Source organism: Siniperca chuatsi, linkage group LG3, assembly GCF_020085105.1.
Source record: "Siniperca chuatsi isolate FFG_IHB_CAS linkage group LG3, ASM2008510v1, whole genome shotgun sequence".
Taxonomy (NCBI): domain Eukaryota; kingdom Metazoa; phylum Chordata; class Actinopteri; order Centrarchiformes; family Sinipercidae; genus Siniperca; species Siniperca chuatsi.
In genome coordinates, this window is record NC_058044.1 from 8,088,982 (window position 1) to 8,112,680 (window position 23,699).

The following is a 23,699-nucleotide window of genomic DNA, read 5'->3' on the forward strand; positions in this document are numbered from 1 at the left end:
AGACCCTGAATAAGACAGTGTTGATCTACCAGCTGCAGTTGTGCTGCTCTGTATCTCACCTCCCTATTCGCAACACCGTCAGTGAAGAGTTGTCTTTTCCAGTGCATTACATGTAATCAGTTTATAAAGAATCCTCCCTGTGCACATTGGACATTCATGAATTAGTAAACTTACAGATCACCAAAAAAGAATCTCATCAACACATGGTTTCATGTTAGAAAATAGAGAATAAATATATTTCTTACAAAGTCACTTGTTAGACATTTCAGTGGTTTCGTGCACCTGCAGTGCATTATGACTTTGTGGAATAACTCAAATATTCTGCAAATAACCTGATATGTTGTGATGCTCAAGTTTAAAACAAGTTTTAAAATGTGATCTATTGGCACAACAGTGCTTGTCAGGTGTTCAAATGTCCAGAGCAAATTTGAATGCCTGAAGTTATACTTCCCCTCTGACTTGAAGATGGTTCAAACGAAACAGCAGGACCAGAACATTTCATGAACATGCCAAAATTCATAGTTCAAGTTTCATAAAAACTCTATCACAATGAATGAATATCTTAGCAGGACTGGACCCAGTAAAATCATACAGTTGTCTTACTGATCCTAGAAGCATACACAAGAGAAACACAGAGCACCAGGGAAAAGTAACACAAGCACATCTTCAAATAGCAACTAGCCAACACAGAAACAGAAACTCAGGTTGGAAGATGACACCTCAATTAAGCAGTACTTTCACCTCTAAAAACGTTTCACACCGCTTGCACTCTTATTCTGGCTGTTTCCCACTGTCACTGGTGTGTTTTCCAACCCACGGAGCCATTCTGTACATTTCAGCACCACACGCTCATCCACACAATAGTCCTCCTCTTCCTCATACTCCACATCATCATACTTATGTTGCTCATTTAGAAGTGAGATTTTCACAATGGAGCTTATGTCTCCCAGTTCAGCGTCACTGTTGTTTTTAGCAGTGACTCTGCTGTTTGGAGCGCTGTGTCTCTGTGTTGCTGGTTGATGCCTCATAGAGACGTTTTCCCTCCTGCGTCTGGAGTCTGAGGCGCTTCCAGAAACACCACCTCCGCTTCCAGCATTTCTGGATGCTGAATGTTGATGTCTCTCACTGTTCCTCCGCTGCAGCAGCAGAACAGCCTCAGGTGTGAGTGTCAGCGTGAAACAGGCCTCCTCCTGCCTGGCCCTCGTCTTCACCTCTGGTTCACTCTTCACAGAGCTCTGGCTCCCATGTTTGTGCTGCTGTGTCTTAGACAAGGACTCACCAGAGCTGGAGGCAAGGAAGCTGTCTGTTTGTGATGAAGGCAACAATGTGTCCCTTCTCGTTGCATGCAGCTCTGCCCCTGAAACTCCTTTGGTGGTTGGCAGATGACTCCTTGGTTGGCTCTTCTTCCCCAGATGCTTGAGGTTCGAAGCCAGTCGCTCCTTCACTGAGCTGCCTTTGTCTTCTCTTTGGACCTTCGTCTTGGCCACAGCAGTTGCAGATGAAATGTTGATAGGTTTCTCCTTCCCGGTCAGTCCTGACACAGAGCGTGCAATCGCCACAGGTGGTATGAATGGCATTTTGTCAACACACAGGATCAAATAGGAGAGGAGTTCAGTTTTGCGTTTGAAGTTCTGGGGGAAAAAAGAAGAGGGCACAAGGAGGAAACTGATTTACTGTGATAGGTGAGATACTCTGATGCATCCTCGGCCACACAGGGGTCAGCAGCGTGTTGCTGCTGGGATCCACCAGTGCTCATCTACCCTGGAATAGCAGACATCCTGACAGCGTCTTATGCCTGAGCAGCATGAGGGCGTGGCATGGCACCCTTCAAAAGGCGTGTGCGACCTCAGAGGAAGGGAATGAAGGGTTTTGCTGCATCTCAAATGCTCATTACTCTGAGGCTCAAAGATCTAAAATAAACCCACACTTCTAATCCTCTGGTGTCATCAGTGAGACCACGTTTACTACACACAGTTTAAGTACACATACAGGCTTAATCCACACAGGCTGTATTGATGACTACTGAGAAAGTAAGTATATGTAGCAATAGTACAAATTGTGGAAACCAAGTCTAACAAAAGCATGAAACTTCATTCTTGACCTTGAATATAGTAGTTTGATGAATGAATAAATAAGTAACTCAACTTCCACTTACTAGCTTTTCCTGCAGCATTTAACTGCATCTCATGGCATCATGGTCTTCATCAGCAGATGGAAAAAGCAAGTAAATGAATCTTGTGAAAGTGAAGTTCTCTCTTTTTTGGACAAATGCTAATTTAAGTTTGCAGGTTTTATTTGTTTGGAGCAAAATATAACAATCTGCTCGTGTCCAAGCTTAGCATTTTTTCCTGTTGTGTGCTCTTCTTTTATAAAGACAGAAAACATGAAAAAAAGTTAGCCACAGAAAACATTTATTTGATATGATTTTGTTACAAAACATGATTATAATAGTTAAAAATCTATAAATTCTACAACATGTCTATATTATACATTTAAACATATTTTAACTTTGAGACAGGTATGCATACATTTTACTGCAATAGTCAGTTTGAACTTCTGTTAAGGTGAAAAAAAAACACATACTGTTGGTAGTTAAGCTTGTGTGTGTTCATTCACAACATGTCTTCCTTTGTATGTGGAGGACTCGTTGACAGCGAGGACAAGTGTGATAGGCATCCTTGAAATAGTTTACAAATAATGGGATCAGGCAGCATCCAAGCACCAACCTGTGAGACAGAAATTATACATCAGTCTTTGCCTTTTGAATGTGCATGTCTGTGTGAGAGATGCTGGATAATTAGATAACCAGATTTAGGTGTTTGAATGAGTCTCCTCACCCACATAACACAAACACAAGACACATGAGCCACGCTTGAGTCCCGACTTGGTAGGTGACTTGCGTGGTGACCTGAGTCTGACAAGAAAGGCATGTTGTCAGAGCTGGAGAACGATACAGCTCCGTTTCATAGCTCACAAACTTCGGCCTGGGAGTAGACGGAGGCAGAGCAGACACTGGAGAGAAGACATGGGGGGATGAAAAGGAATGCTTGTTTTAAAAATGTAACATTACAGTATTGTGATTTCTCTCTTACAAAATCAACAACCTAAGACTTTAAGTCCTTAACATTACCTGATCAGTACTGTTTGAGAAGTTAGACTAGCAAAGTATTATCAAAAACAAAAATGTGTAAATTCTATTTGTATCTATAATTATGCAAAGAAAAAGTGTGTTCAAGATGTTTCTGAATAATATAATTGTAGCATGTTCCCTCGTTCCATGTAGAGAGCAAAACTACCAGTGGAATTAAATCAATATGTAGAAGTCAGCACCATCCCACTTAAAAGTCAGGATTTATACCCTTTTTGATAGTTTGACAATACAACACTATTAATGGACAGACAACTCTACAATAAACACTTCCCAACTTACAATAACTGTTACTGAAAATCTACACTTGAGTCTAAAGGAAAGAACATCACTAAATTGTGAACAAAGAAAATGTGACATTCAGGCCAACTCAACATCTGCCTCCATTTTGAATGTGTAAAGTGAGCATGTACCTGATAGAGTTGTGCAAGGTTGAGAGGAGCAGCCAACTCCAGGAGAAAAGGAGAAGGAAGGAGGTGGTGGTGGAGGGCTAAAAGGTGAGTGAATATGGTACATTCTCACATCTTGCCCTGTTTGACTTTCATCTGGAAAAACAATTACACAAAAGTTTTTTTAACTGTGAAAACAGATAATTTCCGGTCCTGTAAACCAAGCAAGATGAGAGGGTATTTTACCTCCTAAGAAGTACGGCGGAGGCGTAGGCAACGGCTCATCCACTTTTGATAACGATTCCATTTAACGATTTGATGATGTACCACAGAAAAAAAGAGAGTGAGAATCTGAATGTGTTTTGATGTTTGCAGCCAGCAGCAGCTCATCTGTAGGTCTACCAGGTGTGATGGAGAGATACTAATTGCAATCTCCTCTGATTGGTTTAAGAACCTATTACCCACAAGTCAATAGTAAGATGATCTTTAAGATGAGGCAGAAGTGATTCGGAGGTATTTTTTAAAAGTTGCATTATACAGCCATCTTGCTTACAATGCTGCATGTATTTTTGAGGCCTCCAAATGTCATTAACTTCCTTGGATTTTAAAATGTACTGTTGCCAACAAAAGGCTATAGAATGACAGGTGTGTTGGAGCAAAGTTAACAGTACTTGTACAACAAAAAATCCTTGCCACTTCCAGTATAACTGTTAGTGGCTGACTTTGATCACTGCAATGGAACCTACAAAAACGGGCATCACCGAAATGATAAAGTTTCTTCACTTGAAGTAAAGCTGTGTTTTGTGGTAGATGATGAAAGCTTAAAACCATCTACCAGGATGTACGGGTTAAGAACATGGCCAGAAGAGCCTTCTTGGGGGCAAAAATGAGCTTCGGGGCCCCTATTAACCCTCTGTTCCTCCCACCAAGACAGGGATTCAACATCAGGTAGCCTAATGAAGCAGGCCCCATCTTAAGGCCCATATCCTGACATTGTTTTGGGTTTTTTTAGTAGTGCACATTCCCATATTCACAAACATAATTACAAACTGTCAACTTGTGGCCCGGAGGTAGTTGTCCGCTTTGCCTGGTTGGTAATGCAACCTTGGCTAGGACTGACTTCTTCCCCTCATCTCAGTTCAGACTGACACTGTGGGTCAGCCACTGCCCTGCTGACTTTTATTTTCAGTTTTGTCCAAGCTATGCTTGTAACCGGTTAGGCCAGTTTGGATGTTTCTATTTGAACCACTAGAGGAGCTCTTTCGTGCTAGTCGTAGTTTGTGTGTGAGAGACTTAGACGTGAACGAGGGTTTTTTTTTTTTTCTTCTGTTGAATGTAACAGCTAGCGTGATGACGCTAAGCTAGCTGTCAGCCAGCCATCCACGGGTTTTGCTGCTGAATTTGCTACCGGATGCTCCCGGGTCGTATCCTACTGGCCGTCTTGACATTCCCTCAACAGTCCTGGACGAATTCGTGTCGACTGACCAGAGTCCGCGAATTCAGGTCCATTCCTGATCTAACCTTTCCCCGATAGCATAACTTAGCTTGCCGGCTAACGAGAGTGCACACTCGGAAAACCGGACTTACGAGGTAAGTTAGCATCAGGGCTAGCGGAATGTGCGGCTAATGGTGTAGCTATCATTGGGAGTAAAGGCATCTCCTCCACGGAAAAAAACGGGGTCTGATGTAAAAAAAAAAAAAGGGGAGGCCTTCTGGTAAACGCGTGGATAGCAACACGTCTTTATATTTCTCTAAATGACCAGTCTGTCTGCCAGGCTTATCTAACACCGGTGAACAGTTAGCGTTAGCTAGCAATTAGATTCACTTGCTAGTGACGTTAGTAATGTTTTGCTCCTGTTAACGATTTACCGACCAACTAACCTAATCATGGCAGTATTATAGTAGCTAGCTAAGCAAGTCAACTTCTGTTCATAAAAAGTGATTAACTCGGCATGCCATGCTAAAGAAATTGAGACTGGTGAAAGTAAGCTGGCTAACGTTAGCTAAACTAATATTAGTTTAGCTAACGTTAACGTTGCGTAGTTGAAGCAGCTTTTCAGTGTTTTGACTGATTGTGTTTGGCTAATGTATCCGAGCTAACAAATTGAACCCGAGTATCCTTGAAATCAAGTTAACTGGTTGTCCCATTTGAGAAGTAATCAAATAAACTTTTTGAATACGCTGTCATCTGTGGCGTTTTTAAAGCCGATACAGGCAGCGTCCAGTTCAGCTGTTCGCTCAGGGTTTGTCTTTCGCTACTTGCTAAACTAAGTTTTGCTGTGCGACTTCGCAGTTACACTTAAGGACCACACCCAGACAAGATGTCCCTTCATCAGTTTCTGTTGGAACCCATCACCTGCCACGCGTGGAACCGCGATAGGACACGTAAGGCTCAAATATGTCCTCCTTTATTTGAGTGTAAGTTACCACTATCAACGTGTACACTGCACACCAGTTAAGACATTAAGGTACTGGTTACAGGTAATATCTTAATATCTCAACAAATTACTATAGTATATATTTATGCGAACAGGAGTGCAATTTCAGCCCAAAAAATAATATTGCTCCACTATTTGTTTTCAGGATTTGTGAACTTTTTACATTGAGTAGTCCAGCTTTGTCTTTGGCAAATGCCAGAAACTGGTCTAGCTTGTTTGTTATCTGTACTTCCATCTTGTTAACCTGTTGGTTGTTATCTTTTTCTCTTTTTTTTTCTGCAGAAATTGCCATCAGTCCTAATAACCACGAAGTCCATATTTACAAGAAGAGTGGTAACCAGTGGGTTAAGACCCATGAGCTGAAGGAGCACAATGGACACATAACAGGTATTTAATCTGACTGCTTTAGACAGAAACAAATGATTTTTAGTTAAAAATGTGATATTTCTCTCCTCTTCTGGGTTCCTATGACTAACCCACAAACAAAACAAGTGTCATTACCACAAGTTGACACACACATTTAATAAAAATGTGTGATTCTGAATTATCTATCCATATAATTATTCAACTCTAGAGTGTTCCATCATATTTCACTTTATGATATTGCAATAGTCAGTCCGTAATTACGTGGTCTCGCTTTGTAATAATTTGTCTTTGTCTCTGTGTTGTAGGTATTGACTGGGCTCCCAAAAGTGACCGTATAGTGACATGTGGAGCCGACCGTAATGCCTATGTGTGGTCCCAGAAGGAGGGGGTATGGAAGCCCACACTGGTCATCCTCAGGATCAACCGAGCCGCCACCTTCGTCAAGTGGTCTCCACTGGAGAACAAGTTTGCAGTTGGTAGTGGTGCGCGACTCATCTCTGTCTGCTACTTTGAGTCTGAGAATGACTGGTGAGACTATTTGTACAATCTTGACATTTTGCGAATGTATCTTCTGAAATTTAATACAGCTGATAGACACAAGACTATGGTCAAATTGATTTTTCTGATTATTTTCCTAAAACTTGTGATTGGGAGTATTAATCATCAGTCATTTTTGCACTAAATTTAACATATAGTGTGTTGACTCTTTTAAAGGTCTAGTGTATAGGATTTAGTGTTGAAATTACAGTTTGCAACCATTTGAATACCGCTCGCCTCACCCTCCCCTTCCAAGCATGTAGGAGAAACTACTGTGGCCGCGAAACTCGTGAAAAATGAGAAAGGCCCTATCTAGTGCCAGTGTTTGGTTTGTCCATTCTGGGCTACTGTAGAAACATGGCCTTGCAACATGGCGGCCTCTGTAGATATAAAGGGCTTATTCTAAGGTAACGAAAACACAGCGATTCTTATTTTCAGGTGATTATATACTAATGAAAACATAGTTATGAATATTATATTCAATTTTTGCCAATAGCTCCTCCTAAATGTTACACACTGGACCTTTAAGTGCAGTATTGCAGTTAGATGGTGTTATTTTGACATTTATTTTTGTCCTGTAAAAAATTCTAGTCACATTAACCACTAATTAATTACTGTGGGACACAGCAACAACTCTAAAGTAGAAAACACAATGCCGCCGCTCAGCCACCACCGGTGTGGGGTTGTACATAGAAAATAATAGGGCGGCTGTTTTGACGCACACTGTTCGGTGGCGGTGTGTTTTGGCCTTAAGGCAGATTTGGCACTGAATCTGTACCTGTTTGTTGTCGCCTGGTTTAAAACCAAAGTATTATATTTAGTCTGTTTGTTTTGATCCTTGCTTTGGCCGTGCACCCGATACAGTGTGTATGATTTGGGGCTGTGCGGGCTACTATTTTTCAATATCAGATTAATTGATCATTGAATTTATACTTAAATATTAGGTAGAGGTGCTGAAGTTTTTTCAGATTCCATATTAAAGATGTCTGTGCTATTTTTAAAATACTTCAGGTGGGTGAGCAAGCACATCAAGAAGCCAGTCCGCTCCACCATCCTCAGTCTGGACTGGCATCCCAACAACATCCTGCTGGCTGCTGGATCCTGTGATTTCAAATGCAGGTGAATGTCATTAACGGTGAACTTAAAAACATTTTGTATGGGACTAGAGATGAAGATTAAATGATTGAAAACCTGCCAACATCCTCTCTCCCTCTTTTGCTTTTTGTTCTGTGTTTTTTGCTTTTACTCTCCTCATACCCTCCCTCCCTGGCCTCCAGGGTGTTCTCAGCCTACATTAAGGAGGTGGAAGAGAAACCAGGCCCCACACCCTGGGGCAGCAAGATGCCATTTGGGGCTGTGCTAGCAGAATTTGGAGGAGCGGGTCTGTATCTGTGTATTTGTATGTGATAGTAAAAATCCTAATTCATATGACTTGCAGTAACCCATTGAACTAAACCAGATCTGCCTTTTTTATGCACTTTGTGTCTGTTAGGTGGAGGGGGTTGGGTCCACTCTGTTTCTTTCTCAGCCTCTGGTAACCGCCTGGCCTGGGTCAGCCATGACAGCACTGTCACTGTGGTGGACAGCTCCAAGACTGCCAGGTATATTCATTTCTACGCATAGAGGGATCTTGTTTATGGTTGTAAACAGCAGGTTTGTGTGCATTTCCTTCCTCATAAAACCTTTTGCAAAGCCAATTTTTAAAGTATTTTAAATCCTGTATTGATTACTACCATACAGTCTTCATCTACACTGCCCTTGATGGTACATTGCTGCATTTCCTGGCATGTTACCGCCACCTGTAGATCAGTGGAATAGTTTAAAACCATAAAACTGCTCCATAGCGCTACTAGAGGTCAAAAACACAAAATATAAAAATAAATATCAGGAATAATTTGTTCCTCCTAAGCTTTTTGTCAACGTCATTAAATAAGATGGAAAAATAAGTACAAAATTATACAGTTACTATACTACAAATTAAGTAGAATTTGCAATGGGTGCACATGCCAGTGCATTCACTGTGACTGGAGTTTGCCAGTTGCAGTGAAGGAGATGATACTGGAAATGCAGACAGTATAGACAGTAAGGATTGACATGGGTGATGACTGTGAAGTTTCAGCTACTAATACAAGAGGAAGAAGATCATTTAGAACTGGACTTGGTACCTTTTTGTTTTCACAGCAAGTAAAAACAGAAAAGGAGATACAATGTTCATCCTCTAAACCAGACAGGGAGAGAGGGACGTACTCTTTTCAATTAACAGATGAGGAGGTGAATGCTTCCCAAGTGGTTTGATAATCTCCAAAAAATGAGTAACCCCTTTCATAAATTGTAAATCTTCTCCCACGCATTCATTATGTTGAAAAAGCATTCCATTAAAAAAAAAAAAAAAAAAATTACAAAATTAAGGTGGCATTATTTCTTTCACCACATGAATACATTTTGATGTATTCTCTATATTATTGGCCACTATACATAAGCCATGATTTGTAATCCGATCATCTACTCATAGTGCCAGTAAGGTGACAAAGGTAAAAACCAGGTGAACCAGAATCAAGGCTGCACTTACATAATGACATGCAGTGGCCAACAAATTGCAGGTGACATGAATTGAGGGGGCGGTGATTGAGACAAGCTCTGACAGGAAACCTGCACACACTGCAGCGATCAAAGCCCAGTTACTTATTTGATTTTGGTCACAAAACTGTCATGGTTTCTACAACACACCAATTTTGAATTTGTTTGTAGTATGCTGCCTGTTTAATCTTTTTTAAGTACAATAAAACCACTTAACTAATTATAATTAATTTGTGTGTAATTAGTCCTTCACAGCTGAAGACGGAGTTCCTTCCTCTCCTCAGTGTCATTTTTGTTTCAGAGAACAGTCTAGTAGCTGCGGTAAGAATAAAACATACACACTATTACATATTTCCATGCACAAATATACAGTAAGTAAGGAATGCCATTTTTAATCTATTGTCTGCGTCTTCAGGGCCACGACTGTTGCCCCATGCTGTTCCGTTGCGACGATAGTGGAACGCTGACATTTGTGTCTAAGCTCGACCTCCCCAAGCAGAGTATCCAGAGGAACATCTCTGCCATGGAGCGCTTTAGGAACATGGACAAGAGAGCCACCACCGAGGACCGCAACACTGCCCTGGACACACTGCACCAGAACAGCATCACGTAAGTCACACTAACTGGGATGCGTTCAGGCCAGCACCTGGAATTTATCTTAAAGGGACAAAAAAAAAAATAATTCCCCCTTGCCTGTAGTGCTATTTATCCATCTAGATTGTTTTGGTGTGAGTTGGCGATATTGGCCGTAGAGATGTCTGCATTTTTGGAGTATAAAGGCCCCCACACATGATGCGCTGGCTGTGCCATTGTTTGTGAATAGGCATATAGTTTACGAACTTAGCTAAATCCAATGCTAAAGTTAGCTTAGAGCACTTTTTGATGACATAAACTTGCGCTGTGCTTTGCCTTTTAAGTGTCTGTACCTCGAGGTGAGCAAAGAGCAAATTTCTTATCATGTGAAGGCAGCTTAACAGAACTAGATGACACTCGGCTTGTGGTGCTTAAAGCACCAAAAGAAAATACATTTGAAAAACTCAACAACGTCTCTTTCCAGAAATAATGACCCAGTTACTCAAGATAATCTACACAAAATTGTTGTGAGCAGTTTCATGTGGGAACTATTTTCTTTCTACCTACCTACATGAAACTGCTCACAACAAGGTCTGTGGATTAACTAGATGAATAAATAGCCCTACAGGTAAGAGGAATTACCTGTAGGATTTTGGGGTGAACTGTCCCTTAAGGCACTTCACAGTAGTTTTCACTTAAGATACTCTTAGATATTTAAAAAAATGTTTTTAATTACATTAGATTTAGTAAAAGTTATTTGAAGATTGAAGAGTTTTATTTTTTAGAGTTTTCTCAAAATTTCACAGTTGGTATTTTTGGCCCAATTTAGTCGAATGTGTGATTACAATTCAGAGTTGTGAGTTTACAAGAGTTTGTGTGAATGTTTACAATTTTCATCAATAAAGAAAAGATAAGGAATTAAGTCAACTTTGTGGTCACTTTGGAAGCTGCACTGAGAGGTGTTTATGATATCTTATTCTTAATGAGTGAAGACTACATATTAGAAACACCTCTCATTATAACACAATACAATTCAACAGCACCACAGCCTTTGAAAATGGCCATAAAGTTGAATCAACACCTCCCTAAGACAGTGTAAACAAAAACTGAACATAAAAAATTCTCAGTAGTAGGATTCATTGCAGGACTGTTGTGTTAGACTGCCTTAATTTTAGCTTGGTGCACCTAATAAACTGGCAACTGATGATAACTTAACCTAAAATAGATGTTTCGTTACGTAGAAAACTATTGGCTGGAATAGATATTGGAAGATCAGTGGAGCTCTGCATCCAATAAATTAATTGTATGTGGCGTTATTGTATTATTATTCACAAAAAAAAAAACAGGCTCTACAATGAATACATGGGGTCAAACCTCAGTGTATACCAGAGTACTTTTTAGTGTATAACCTGTGCTTAAATTAAGATTTTCTTGTTGATCTTAACAATTATCATCAGCATGTACGCATTACATTGTCTCATCTCTAGTTAACAGTTTGGTTTACTAGTTCTCAACCTACCTTACTGTCAATCATGGTGGAGAAAAACTTCCCCTTTGGATAGGTAATTCACCCTTGTGAAACTTGAGCTGATGACTATTTGCACTGCAATTGCTGTACTACATGTATATGTAAAACCATAGTGTACTGCTGGACCTCATTTGCAATTCAAGCACTGATAATCAGATCCGCTCAGCTTCCCATGTTTTCCAGCAAGAAACCATTTTCTTTCCTACATGTCATTGGTCAAACGTTTTGTTAGTGGTAGTTTTTTTTTTTTTTTTTTTTTTTTCTTTACATATTTGTTTTGTTTGTTTGTTTATTTTTGGGGACTGTGTAGATTTATTTATTTATTTAATTTTTTGAGGAATTTGTTTTGTTTGACTTTTCGGGAAACAAGCTGATTCACTTTCTTGAGAGTTGGATGAGAAGCTCTATTTCACTTTCATACTTGTGCGGTAAATATTAAGCTACAAGCAGCAGCTGGTTAGCTTAGCTTAGCAAGGGAGAGATCACCTAAAGCCATATAAAAGTTATATAGAGAAATCTTTTGCCAAATAATCACAAACTCACTACAAGGGACATCTTATAAAGTTGTTTGTTGTTTAAACTACAAAGGAGAAGATCAAATGAAATCCAGAGAACGTTTCAGAGCGAGAGCGTCAACGTAACCATAGAAACTCACTACAACTGAAATCCCGCTCCTGCGGTGAGTGGCGTCCTCCTGCCTGCTCCGCACCAACTGACCGCCTGTCTGCGCACGGCGCAAAAGGAGAGGGAGGGCCATTGACTGCGATTACTGTGAGCAGCTTGCATAGGAATGAATTACAATATCATATATTTTAATATGATCTGAATATGTCGCTAAATTTGTTGCTAGTCACTTTTTAGAAATCAAGTCATTAAGAGGGTCTTGAAAGTCACTAAATCTAGCAAGAAAGTCGCCAAGTTGGCAACACTGCCTGGCTCTGTCCAAAGGTAATAAAATCCACCTACCAGCACTTCTAAAGCTCACTGATTAACATCTTATATCTCGTTTGTTTAATCCATACAAAAACCAAAGCGTAAAAACACAAATAATGTTTCCCAAAATGTCAAACATTTCCATACCGTCACACTCTTGTCAGGGCAATATAGTGAAATCCATCATTATGTTTTTCAATATTATAACTTCAGCCCTTTAAAACTGTCTATATGTATCCACATGTCTGGTCCATAGCCAAGTGTCTATCTATGAGGGAGACAAAAGGGATTGTCGCAAGTTCTGCACCACAGGCATCGATGGAGCAATGACCATTTGGGACTTCAAGGTATAAACACACAAATCAGCCTCTTCAGAGATTAATTTTCCCAGATCTCCCAGCTCTAACTCTCGTGTGTTTGTGTGTTTACCTCCTCAGAGTCTAGAAGCTTCTATCCAGGGTCTCCGCATCATGTGAAGAAATCTTGTGAATGAATGAAGAGACGCTGCGGCCTCACTCCCCTCCCCCATATTCCTCCCTCCTCTCCCCTTTCCACCTCACCCCCTCCGCAGCCAGTAACATACATAACTGACCACCTTTTCGAGTGTCTGCTGAAGCACTGATCAGACCATAACACACTCTTGTGGGTGTGTGCAAACACTCTCACACACACACACTAAAGTACATAAACACAGATACACTACGCACGCACACACACACACTGAGCTGACGTGTGACATCACTGTTGATTTATTTTTTTGTTTGTTTGTTTTTAAATGAAGGTTAACCAGGTGTCAAAGTGGGAAGGTCCTCTGACACGTATTAAAACGTGACGTGAAATGTGTGTTTTTATGTTTGCTAACCTCCTGTACCAAAAGTTGAACATTAAAAGGTGCGTTTTATCCAAAAGTCAGACTGTATTTCACCACAGATTAACCTTAACATGAACTCTGAATATCAATGTTTAGTAGATCGGAGGATGTGATGTTTTACTTCCTGGAGTATGTTCTCCAGCAGGTGAAGTCATTGTTTAGATTTGGACCCGGGTTATTGATGTTCTGAGGTCATGTTGCTGGTTAGCTGTAGAGAGCTGTACAGGATCTGATGATGGAGCAAGAAAGCAGCTGTCTAAACTCTGTGCGGAGTCACGGCTGTCCAGCACTAGGCTCTGTAGCTACCACACTAAAACTACACAGGATTTCTATGTAACTGATTATGAGGTAGACATGAAATAAAGATGGAAATACATTTACAGTACACAAGTCACTCGACTGTTCTCTTCCTTTGTCTTTGCCTCTCACAGACAGTGGGTGGATAGTAACTAAATACCTTTAGTGGATGTGCAGTACTAGTTTGTTTTTTATCTGAAAGCCATTTTTGTGCTTGTGTGCTTAAAAACAGCTTCTTAAGCGGGGAGTAGTTGGAGTATGTCAGCTATGTATTGGTTAACTCCTGGATTCAGAGTCTTTGCCAGAAGGGTTTGGTTCCTGAATCCTAAGATAAAAATGACCATGCTTGCCGTACTCTAAACTTAAAGTAACAACCCTTTGTTTCTTCATAGACCTAATTGTGCATTTATTACAAAAAATGGCTTACATTACACAAAGAGGTAGCTGGAAAACAAACCCTTGAAACTTCAGTAGTGCTTCAGGTTCATATCACTACTCTTCTAAGCAGCCATGGACTTACTACTTTCTTTTTTTTTTACTGAATTGTGTATTGGTTTTTGAACAAGATTAAGTGTCTACAGCCATGCTAATGGCTCTGTGAGACAGTTCTTAGGTACATCTGTGCTTTAAACTAAATGCAAATGTCAGCATGCTCACAATGATAATGCTAACATGCTGATGTTAAGCAGGTGTAATGTTCAAGATCTTAGCATAGCATTTTAGCATGCTAACATTTACTAACTAAGAGTTAGAATGTCATTAGTTTTGCAGGTCAAAAACCAATGAATTGGAGAAATTTAAATTTTAACCTCATGGTGGCGCTCGATGAAAAGTCAGAGAATCAAAGTTATTAGGATTCATCCTTGGCGGAATATTAACCTCTGTACAAAATTTCATGGCAATCCATATAAGAGCGATATATCAGTTTGGACCAAAGTTGCCGGCCGGCCGGCCGACCAATAAGCATTGCCACCCTAAAGACGTGGCGCTGGCATGGTTAAAAACAACAAAATAAATAGACAAAGTAACAGATTATGTTACCAGTACATAAATTCATGCATACAGTAATGTGGGTGGATTTACTTAATGTTAAGGGTTGCTTTCCCAGAATTCCCATATTCATGTCATTATTAAGGCCTCAGTCTAATGTATAAATACATTTTTTATGTTTCTTCTCAGATACACTTGTCAATTAATTACTAAAAAATTGCCAGGGTTACACTCTATAGATGCCCAAGAGAAACGGGGTAAAAAATTAAATAGAATTGAGGTGTGTTAAGGGGTGCTGAATTCAGGCCTCTAAGGTCCATAATAGGTCCTTATAGACCCCAATTGAAAAAAAAGATAATAGAGTGGATTGGCCTTGTAGAAACACCTGCTCTGCACATGTCCATTATGACAAACAATATTGAGTTTCATTTTAAGCACTAGCTTCTAGATTTACACTGACTCTCGGTTCTATCATCTTCTGTAATGGAAATTAAGAAGGGAAAACTAGCACAGACAGAAATGTGTATAATCTAAGAAAAGCATGAAAATGTCAGAGTTGGGATATCTGAACTGCTTAGATTAAGGAAATATAACTCAAAATACGGGAAAAAACTGGAGCAAATATATTTTATCGTCGTCAACTTTTTTTCTCCTGACGCCACCCTTTCCTCCCCCCTTTTGCAGTTTACTTCTCTTCCCTCCCCTTTTCCTTGTTCCTCTTTCTTTATGCAGAAGTGGCCGTAGGTCCCTCCCCATTCTTATACGTGTTTTTTTGCCTCCCCCTCAGTTTCCACCTCCTCCTTTTTGCAGAACATTGTATTGTGTTCATGCTCCTCCCTCTTTCTAGTTTTACTGAAGCAAAACTTCAAACTATTTTCCCTTCTGTTTCTGTTAAAAATTAAAAGTTTGCTCCCATTCTCTCACATTTTTAAATGTTACACCCGTGATCTTTTCTGCCTTAAGCATAAGCCTGCATAAACTTCCTGTATGTCTCCCCTTCTGAGCTTCACTGTACCCTCCTCCACTTCCCCCTCTGACCTCTCCTCCCTCTCTTCAGTTCAGCTTCTCTCTTCCTGAGCTTACTCTGTCGTTGGCGTTCGCGTTGACTGGCCAGAGTCCGCGAGCTGAACACCCTCATCTTCATTTGATCCTCCACCTTCTTCTGCCTCTCCCTGTTTCTCTCTTCTTTCTCTCTCTCCATCTCTGCAGCTATTCACCCATTCATCTCTGTCCAGACCTCAGGGTAAGTAGCCTAGAAAATATTTTACAGTTGACTGAGCTTGCTTTGACATGTCAGTAACACTCACACACCCACCCACACACACACTTTGTAAGTGTAATGCAAGTTTGTAACAGGCACTCAAACCAACAAACACTCACTCAGAGCACAGAAAGGTAGATCTTATTATGTAAAATTAGTTTTTAAGTTAGTGTGTGTAAAATAACTGACTGTGATGGAGATGTTTGTCTTTATTTCCTGGTTGTGTACTCAAGCTGTAAAGTTTGTTTGGGGGATGTGTGTGTTACCCTTGACTTGCATCATTCCTCTCATGCCTTTGAAAGTCTGTATTTCATTAACACAACCTGAGTGAGATAAGTTCAGTGTGTTTTTCTGTGCACAGAAGGTTAAAATCAGCTGATGGTATGTTTTACTTCTCAAAGTACCTCTGGACCTCTGGTAGTATGGACTGTATTTTAAACAAATGAGTTCTGTAAATTTAATTATAGTTTGTAACTTTGTTGTGTGTTGTCCTTCCCTTTCCACTTCTTCCTTATAACAAGAATCCAATAACTTCTGTTTTCTAGACTTGACTGTAATCACCCAGCCCACCAGCCGCTGGTTCCTCACACCACTTCCTGGTCTGTTTCTAACATCTGATTGGCCATGGCGTACTATAGCTTCCTGCTGGAACCAATTAGCTGCCATGCCTGGAACAAAGATCGGACCCGTGAGTCTGCTCACCTTCTCTGATTGGTCACTCGGGGCTTGTATTTCAGTGGCTTTGAGTCGTCTCATCTCTAAACTGTACACCGTTTTAATCACAGACATCATGGAACATTTTGCTCCACCTAGAGTCTGCGCCAAAGAATAAATGGTGTAATAGTTGGAGCTTTGAACGTCTCTTGTAATAGTCGGAGGTTTGTGATTGGCTCCCAGGTGGGAGAAGGTATTTCCTGTTTCCTGTAACAGTGAGGGTGGCGTCTGGGGGCCTTTCTGAGAGGCTCTTGTGCTCCGTTTGCTGTAGGAAACTAATGCCATATTTGGCTGTTTCGATCAGAGCTTTGCTTTCTGTGCAAAGCGGATGTAACAGGCAGCTGTGGTCGAGTCATACAGTTGTAGTTTCACTGAACTTGTAAGCTGAACACTTTAGTTGGCTCAGCTTGCAGGCTGAACACTCGCTAAAAATCAAAAATGCACACTAAAGCACCCACACTGCTGCTCTCAGACAAACACTGCTTCTGACTCATCTGCTGACTAAAACATGTGCAGGGTTCGCTACAACATTATGCGAAGGAAGGTCGCAGTTCTCGCACATTGTCTATTTAAAGATACCATGTGTCTGTGTGCTGCCTGCAGGCAGATACATACTGTATTTCTCTAGTTTTCTCTGTTCTCATGCACCCAGTCAGCTGCTCTGTGTTCCACTCCACTGATCAGCCCGTCATAAACTTCTCCTGTCAGTCACTCTGTACTTTGTCCTTACACTGATGAATTTCTCATTTATGTTTCATTGGTTTGCTGTGCTTTCTCTGTTGATGCACAGTGTACTTAAATGTGTTTTTGTGCTTCAGAGATCGCCCTGTGCCCCAACAACCACGAGGTCCACATCTACAAGAAAGATGGAGCCAAGTGGGCCAAGATCCATGAGCTGAAGGAGCACAATGGGCAGGTGACAGGTGAGACACAGTCACACACAGACACAGTGATTTACTTTCATAACATTTGTATTTGTTTCCCACAAAGTTTAGAGACGTTCAGACGAACATACCAAATTTAGTAAAATTCTTGATGAACCTTGCCAAGTAGCAAATAGTTTGATCACTCAATCCACTATTTGATTGTCAGTGAATGATAAGGCATTTCCTGGCTGCAAATATAGCAAAATCTATACGTCTTTTAAAATTCCAACTGTCCTGTCCAGTGGTACCTAATAAACAAAGTGGAGGAATTAAAGGAATAGTTCGACATTTTGGGAAATAGACTTATTTGCCTTCTTGTCAAGAGTTAGATTAGATCAATACCACTTTCTGTCTCTACATGAGTATGGAGCTGGAGCCAGAAGCTGGTTAGCCTAGCTTAGCACAAAGACTGAAAACATAGGGAAACAGCTAGCCTGGCTCTGTCCAGAGATAACAAAAATCCACCTACCAGCATATCTAAAGCTCATCAATTAACATGTTATATCTTGCTTGTTTAATCCGTACAAAGTGTAAAAATGACACTGTGATTTTATGTTGGTTAAGTACTGTACAATTTCTGGCCGGAGTAGTGACTTCCTGGAGTCTCTGCTCGTTGTTGATGACATCTAGCTCTTGTTCCTTTTGAGTTTGAATGCACTTATTGTAAATTGCTTTGGACAAATGAATGTAATGTAAAGAGTGTTATCAATCTTCTCATGTAACTTGTGGCAAGAAAGCAAATCAGCGTATTTCCCAAAATATCGAACTATCCCTTTAAATATATCTCAAGATGCGTGCACAAGGATAAAATATCAATAAGAGTTTCTTTCTCCTGCAGGTATTGACTGGGCTCCTGACAGTAATCGTATAGTTACTTGCGGAGCAGACCGTAATGCCTACGTGTGGACCCTAAAAGAGGGCACATGGAAGCCCACCCTGGTCATCCTCAGGATCAACCGCGCTGCTCGCTGTGTGAAGTGGTCGCCACGAGAGAACAAGTTTGCTGTAGGCAGCGGCTCACGTCTCATCTCCATCTGCTACTTTGAGCAGGAAAACGACTGGTGAGGTTTCAGAAGATAGCTTCCTGCCCCTAATGCACATGAAAGGCTGCATTTGATTATTGTGAGATTCTAGCATGATGTGTTGTTACCTATAGGTGGGTGTGTAAGCACATCAAGAAGCCGATTCGCTCCACCATCCTCAGTCTGGACTGGCATCCCAACAATGTCCTGCTGGCTGCTGGATCCTGTGACTTCAAATGCAGGTAACAGTGAATCAAAAGAGGCACACAGATGTGATACCACATTTGTGAGGACATTTTAGTGACTACATTTAATACTTACAACTGCTACTGCTGCTTCTGTCTACTCTGTACATGTGGCACCTATTGAATTTCTGTCCGTCACGGAAGACGGATCCTTCCTCTTTCATTTTTCCAGCGGTTTCTCACATTTTTTTCTTTTAGCCTAGCCTAATCTAAATCTAAAGTCCAATCATATCACTAATCATCCAACAAAACTGTCATCACTTCATATGCATTTAGCAGATTTTTCATAAAGAAGCACACAAATACAACATAAAGACAGCACAGAATAAATGATAAATCAAATTTGTCTGGACCTCCCAGTATAGATCAGCCATTGTTTTTATCCTTTTTGCCTCCTTCTCTTTTCCTTGTGTCTTATTCAATCTCACCCCTTTCGCCCTCGCCCACAGGGTGTTTTCAGCCTACATTAAGGAGGTGGAGGAGAAGCCCGGCCCCACTTCCTGGGGCAGCAAGATGCCATTCGGGGAGATGTTGTTTGAGTCCGGAGGATCTGGAGCTACAAGTCAGGCTTCAGTTGGAGGGGGTGGTTGGGTGCACAGCGTATGCTTCTCACACTCCGGCAACCGCCTGGCCTGGACCTCCCATGACTCCACTGTGTCTGTCGCAGAGGGAGGCAAGACCAGCACGTAAGAGAGGGCGGGGCAGTATGTCTGTGTGTGTGTGTGTTTGTGTGTTCTGGTTGTGCACTCTGACTGTTGTTATGACTCCACAGGGTGAACAGTCTGAGCTCTGAGACACTTCCTCTGCTGTGTGTCACCTTCGTTACTGAGAACAGCTTAATAGCAGCTGTGAGTATTCAATACATAGCCAATATTTATTCTGAACATTTTCAGTTGTTAATTAATCACTTTATTTTTTATTCACATTTACTTATTTTGTGTGTGTCTGACTCACTGTTTGGGGAGCTTGACAATATTCATGAAATCCATTCAACGAGAGAACCAAAAATGAAAAATAACTGCAATCCTAACTGACTTATTGGAGGAGTCTGCACTTTATACAGCAACTAATTTCAGCACTGAGCCTTCATCTAAACCCTGACTCATTCAGTAAATCAGTTAGTGTTGCCAAGTTATTTTTTTCACAGACTGGATCAGATATCCCAATATTTCTGTCCTTATATCTATAATGTGACCATATGTTGGGTTTGCTGTTCATATATAATATATATAATATTTATTCATATTTAATCTAATTGAGGGGATGGTTTGAGACAAAAAACACTCGTAAGTTTCAGTAATGTCAGTTAAACAGCAGCAATATCAATCTAAACTTTGCTGACTAAGGCTAGCTAACATAAGCCACCATTAGCTACTGGTCATACCAGACCAAGTTAGTCAGTGGCAACAAAACCTCTGAGTGTATTGAATTTAGAAAGGGTGCATTTTATTGCTTGTGGCTTCAACTTTTTATTTGTAAAAGGAAGAATGTGTTATTTCTTCTTTCAAAAGTTACATATTCTTGGTTTAAAGCCACTATGTTGACTCTGTCACCTCCCAGTGGCAGTATTACAAAAAGCTATTGTGACAGATGGGGACAAACGTGTGCCATCAAAATAATTTGAAAGATTGTACACATAATGGCTTTGAACTAGCTATATCTTGATATTACAACAACCAAAATCACAAGAAATATCTAGTCTCATGTTACCGTACTGATATTATATCCATATAGAGTATCTTCCAGCTCCACCTGATTGCACCTCATGTGTTTCTGTTCCTCCAGGGCCATGACTGTTACCCGGTGCTGTTTGTGTACGACAGTGCCAAAGGCAGCTTGACATTTGGTGGCAAGCTGGACGTTCCTAAGCAGGCGGCCCAGAAGGGCATCAGTGCCAGGGAACGTTTCCAGAACCTGGACCGTCGGGCCTCAGAGACCCAGGGCACCGAGAAGGACCTGAACACCCTGCACAAGAACAGCATCAGGTAAGGAAAGATTTCATCTCTCATTAATGCGGGTAAGAGTGAAAATAAAAGTCTTAATTTGGGACTCACTCAAAGACCACTTTTAATTTTACTGCCTGTGCAGTTTCCAGTGTCTTTATGATTGGAATTATTTAAACATTGCAGTATGGCTACTGATTTTCACATACAGCACAACATAATTTCTCATTTAAAGGCGTGCATCATCATCATCATCATCATCATCTCTGTTAAACAAGGTTTCTTTTTTTGCAACATCACATGCTTGTGCATGGAGTTTGATTTGTCTCAAACAATATTTCAGTGAAATCTCAGTGCTGGAAGGAGGACGAAACCAGTGCACCAAGTTCTGCACCACCGGCATGGATGGAGGAATGGGCATCTGGGATGTCAAGGTAACACACACACACACACACACACACACACACATTGCACAGATTACACAAGCCACACTGACGTGGTCAAATGTTTATTTGTGTGACATCCTGTTGACATGATGTTTTCCCAGACATAATATGACCGTTTTTGAATATTTCACACTTTTTTTTTTCAGACTCTGGAATCTGCAATGAAGAACCTGAAGATAGTCTGAACCGAAGTTTACATTACCCCGCCTAAAGTATATTAGCTTCTGGAGATATGAAGTAAACTGCTGCCTTATTACACAAAGCTTCTTGGCCCTATTTTAATCAGGTATTTTTCATATACAAGTTAAACGATCAGACTTGGGTCAAACAGTGTTTGTAATCCCTCTGAAGCTTGTTGCTGAGCTTGTTAAACTCAACACAGTATACAGTCGGACTGACCACAGGTCTGCAAACGGTACTTAATGAGTTAGATTAGTATAATCACAGAGAGCTCAGTCTGAGCTGAATGCTTAAAGCAGGAATTTTATATTAATCATGATGAAAGGCTACAGTATTTGTTAAAAGCTTATGCTGGTCATAATATGCATTTAATAAATGATTGCTCAACAATGCTTGGTTCATTACAGGTTTGTGTGTGTGTGTGTGTGTGTTTTGTCACATTCACCCAAGGCCATTGCTTTGGAAATTTGGAGAAGATGTAATAATAATAAATAAAAAAGGGATTTAGCATTTCTCCACCAGAATTATATCCTGGTAGTGTAGAGAAGGCTTTGAAACAACATTTAGACCATCCTGTGGGAAGATAAAAGTAATAGAACAGTTAAATGACAAGAAAAACACACAGAATACACATAAAGACAGAAGACAAGATCCCGTCATAGTCCCTCTCTAGGTTACAAGATAAGGGTTTCGCTACGCTGCCTACAGGATACAAAAACATACAATTACACATCTACAGACATATAAATATGTATATATGTATACACATTTAAACACATATCCATGCATTTCATAACAGGTATATGATTAACAAAGTCAAACTTTCACTTTTTCCACCACTTCAGACCAAATTTCTGCATTTTCTGCCTCTTCCCTTTATTCTGAATAAATAATATCCAACCATGAAAGTAACCAATGTCTTTTAGATAACACATGAGGGCCCTTCCAGCGAACAGCAAGCAGTTTTGTTGCTTCTGTCAGACCTGTGAGATACAATACACTCTTCATTCAGGACTGTTCTTACCTCTAATATTAGATATACCAATACCTGCTGCTTTCCAAAACACTCCTTGGCATTGATAATAGTAGTATGCATTGGAGCATAGTTCGCACTATGGGGATTCCTGGTTACTGATGCAACTGATGGAAGCGCGTGTGTGACAGGACTGTGGGGAAGACACTGATACTGAATAGTGACTGTGAACATTTTTAGATGGGTTTTCAAATGAATGAGAATCAGTAAGCCACTCCAGTGATTTAGTATAACACTTCCATACATTTGGAGGACTTGTGATGAGAGAGATATGAAATGGAAACGTCAAAACTGAAGCAGCAGAGGCCGTGATATTCTGACCTTAAGTCTCTTGTATGGGTCAAGCTCCAAAACTGCTGGATCCTACATTTCCCATAATACAACGAAGTTTCTTTCAATAGCAGTGGTGGAATGTAACTAAGTACATTTACTTTACAAACTTGAGTTACTTGTACTTAACTTGAGTATTTTCTTTTCATGCTACTGTCTACTTCTACTATATTTCAAAGGGAAATATTGTACTTTTTACTTCACTACAATTATCTGACAGCTTTAGTTACTAGTTGCTTTTTTTCATACAAAACATATGAAGAGCTTATAAAATATGATGCTTTATTATAGATGAAACTACCCAACACTATATACAAGTACAGCTGAAATGATTGGTTGATTAATCGATAAGTAGATTGACAGAAAATGTATTATTTTCGATCATCGTTAAATCATTTTCCATTCAAAAATGCCAAACATTGCATGTTTCCAGCTTCTCAAATGTGATGATTTGCTGTTTTTCCTTTAAATGTTAAGTAAATAATTTTCAGGTGTGGACTATTCGTTGGACAAAACAAGCATTGTGAAGGTGTCACTTTGATGGCATTTTTAAAAAAACAATCAATCAATCGAGAATATAATTAGCAGATTAATCCATAATGAAAATAATTATTAGTTGCAGCCTTATATAAAATTGTTCTAAATTAGCTCCACCTCAACCAACTACAACAGTAAAATCCTGTTTTTACATTAATGCACGAGTAATAATAATATAATGATATACTATATAATAGTATATAACAGTCACAGGGGTTAATTTTACTTTTAATACTTTAAGTACATTTTCCTGATTATACTTACATACTTTTACTTAAGTAACATTTCCAAAGCAGGACTTTTACTTGTAATGGAGTGTTTTCACAGTGTGCTTTAAACGATCTGAATACTCCCTCCACCGCTGTTCAATAGAGCCTTACTGCCTGGTAAATGACTCCACCCCACACCTCCCGTT

At 40.2% G+C, this 23,699-nt stretch overlaps 4 protein-coding genes across 6 annotated transcripts; 2 read left to right on the forward strand and 2 right to left on the reverse strand.

The window, feature by feature from the left end:
- Positions 1-41: 41 nt before the first annotated feature.
- Positions 42-2,680, reverse strand: LOC122874040. The gene is made up of 3 exons (XM_044191535.1): positions 2,584-2,680; positions 2,156-2,199; positions 42-1,631 (listed from the first exon to the last, which is right to left on the reverse strand). Exons 2-3 carry the CDS (start codon positions 2,171-2,173, stop codon positions 744-746), a joined length of 906 nt encoding a protein of 301 aa, XP_044047470.1. The 5' UTR covers positions 2,174-2,199; positions 2,584-2,680; the 3' UTR covers positions 42-743.
- On the reverse strand, positions 2,586-3,972 carry LOC122874042 (lipopolysaccharide-induced tumor necrosis factor-alpha factor homolog). The gene is made up of 4 exons (XM_044191537.1): positions 3,784-3,972; positions 3,562-3,693; positions 2,838-3,012; positions 2,586-2,726 (listed from the first exon to the last, which is right to left on the reverse strand). Exons 1-4 carry the CDS (start codon positions 3,842-3,844, stop codon positions 2,609-2,611), a joined length of 486 nt encoding a protein of 161 aa, XP_044047472.1. The 5' UTR covers positions 3,845-3,972; the 3' UTR covers positions 2,586-2,608.
- Positions 3,625-13,750, forward strand: arpc1a (actin related protein 2/3 complex, subunit 1A). 3 transcript variants are annotated; one of them, XM_044191533.1, is made up of 11 exons: positions 3,625-3,645; positions 5,831-5,922; positions 6,258-6,362; positions 6,647-6,869; positions 7,890-7,997; positions 8,156-8,259; positions 8,371-8,479; positions 9,701-9,776; positions 9,871-10,064; positions 12,746-12,836; positions 12,927-13,750. In XM_044191533.1, the coding sequence occupies exons 2-11, from the start codon at positions 5,859-5,861 to the stop codon at positions 12,963-12,965; spliced, it is 1,113 nt and encodes a 370-aa protein (XP_044047468.1). In that variant the 5' UTR covers positions 3,625-3,645; positions 5,831-5,858; the 3' UTR covers positions 12,966-13,750. The 3 variants fall into 3 exon arrangements, with proteins under 3 accessions (XP_044047468.1, XP_044047467.1, XP_044047469.1); XM_044191532.1 differs by lacking the exon at positions 3,625-3,645 and adding an exon at positions 4,674-5,127; XM_044191534.1 differs by lacking the exon at positions 3,625-3,645 and adding an exon at positions 5,124-5,252.
- Positions 13,751-15,437: 1,687 nt separating this feature from the next.
- On the forward strand, positions 15,438-21,774 carry arpc1b (actin related protein 2/3 complex, subunit 1B). Its single transcript, XM_044191538.1, has 10 exons — positions 15,438-15,890; positions 16,454-16,596; positions 17,441-17,545; positions 18,387-18,609; positions 18,705-18,812; positions 19,265-19,501; positions 19,588-19,663; positions 20,601-20,800; positions 21,102-21,192; positions 21,351-21,774. The coding sequence occupies exons 2-10, from the start codon at positions 16,533-16,535 to the stop codon at positions 21,387-21,389; spliced, it is 1,143 nt and encodes a 380-aa protein (XP_044047473.1). The 5' UTR covers positions 15,438-15,890; positions 16,454-16,532; the 3' UTR covers positions 21,390-21,774.
- The last annotated feature ends 1,925 nt before the right edge of the window (positions 21,775-23,699 follow it).

Excerpts from the sequence above, each read along its gene's own strand:
- arpc1b (XM_044191538.1), top strand. The coding sequence starts at position 16,533 with ATGGCGTACTATAGCTTCCTGCTGGAACCAATTAGCTGCCATGCCTGG. Across the intron at positions 17,546-18,386 it reads GCACAATGGGCAGGTGACAG|GTATTGACTGGGCTCCTGAC; the intron begins GTGAGACACAGT and ends TTTCTCCTGCAG. Across the intron at positions 18,813-19,264 it reads TCCTGTGACTTCAAATGCAG|GGTGTTTTCAGCCTACATTA; the intron begins GTAACAGTGAAT and ends CCTCGCCCACAG.
- LOC122874042 (XM_044191537.1), bottom strand. The coding sequence starts at position 3,844 with ATGGAATCGTTATCAAAAGTGGATGAGCCGTTGCCTACGCCTCCGCCG. Across the intron at positions 3,013-3,561 it reads ACCTTGCACAACTCTATCAG|TGTCTGCTCTGCCTCCGTCT; the intron begins GTACATGCTCAC and ends TCTTCTCTCCAG. Across the intron at positions 2,727-2,837 it reads CTTGTGTTTGTGTTATGTGG|GTTGGTGCTTGGATGCTGCC; the intron begins GTGAGGAGACTC and ends TCTGTCTCACAG.
- arpc1a (XM_044191533.1), top strand. The coding sequence starts at position 5,859 with ATGTCCCTTCATCAGTTTCTGTTGGAACCCATCACCTGCCACGCGTGG. Across the intron at positions 5,923-6,257 it reads GTGGAACCGCGATAGGACAC|AAATTGCCATCAGTCCTAAT; the intron begins GTAAGGCTCAAA and ends TTTTTTCTGCAG. Across the intron at positions 7,998-8,155 it reads TCCTGTGATTTCAAATGCAG|GGTGTTCTCAGCCTACATTA; the intron begins GTGAATGTCATT and ends CCTGGCCTCCAG.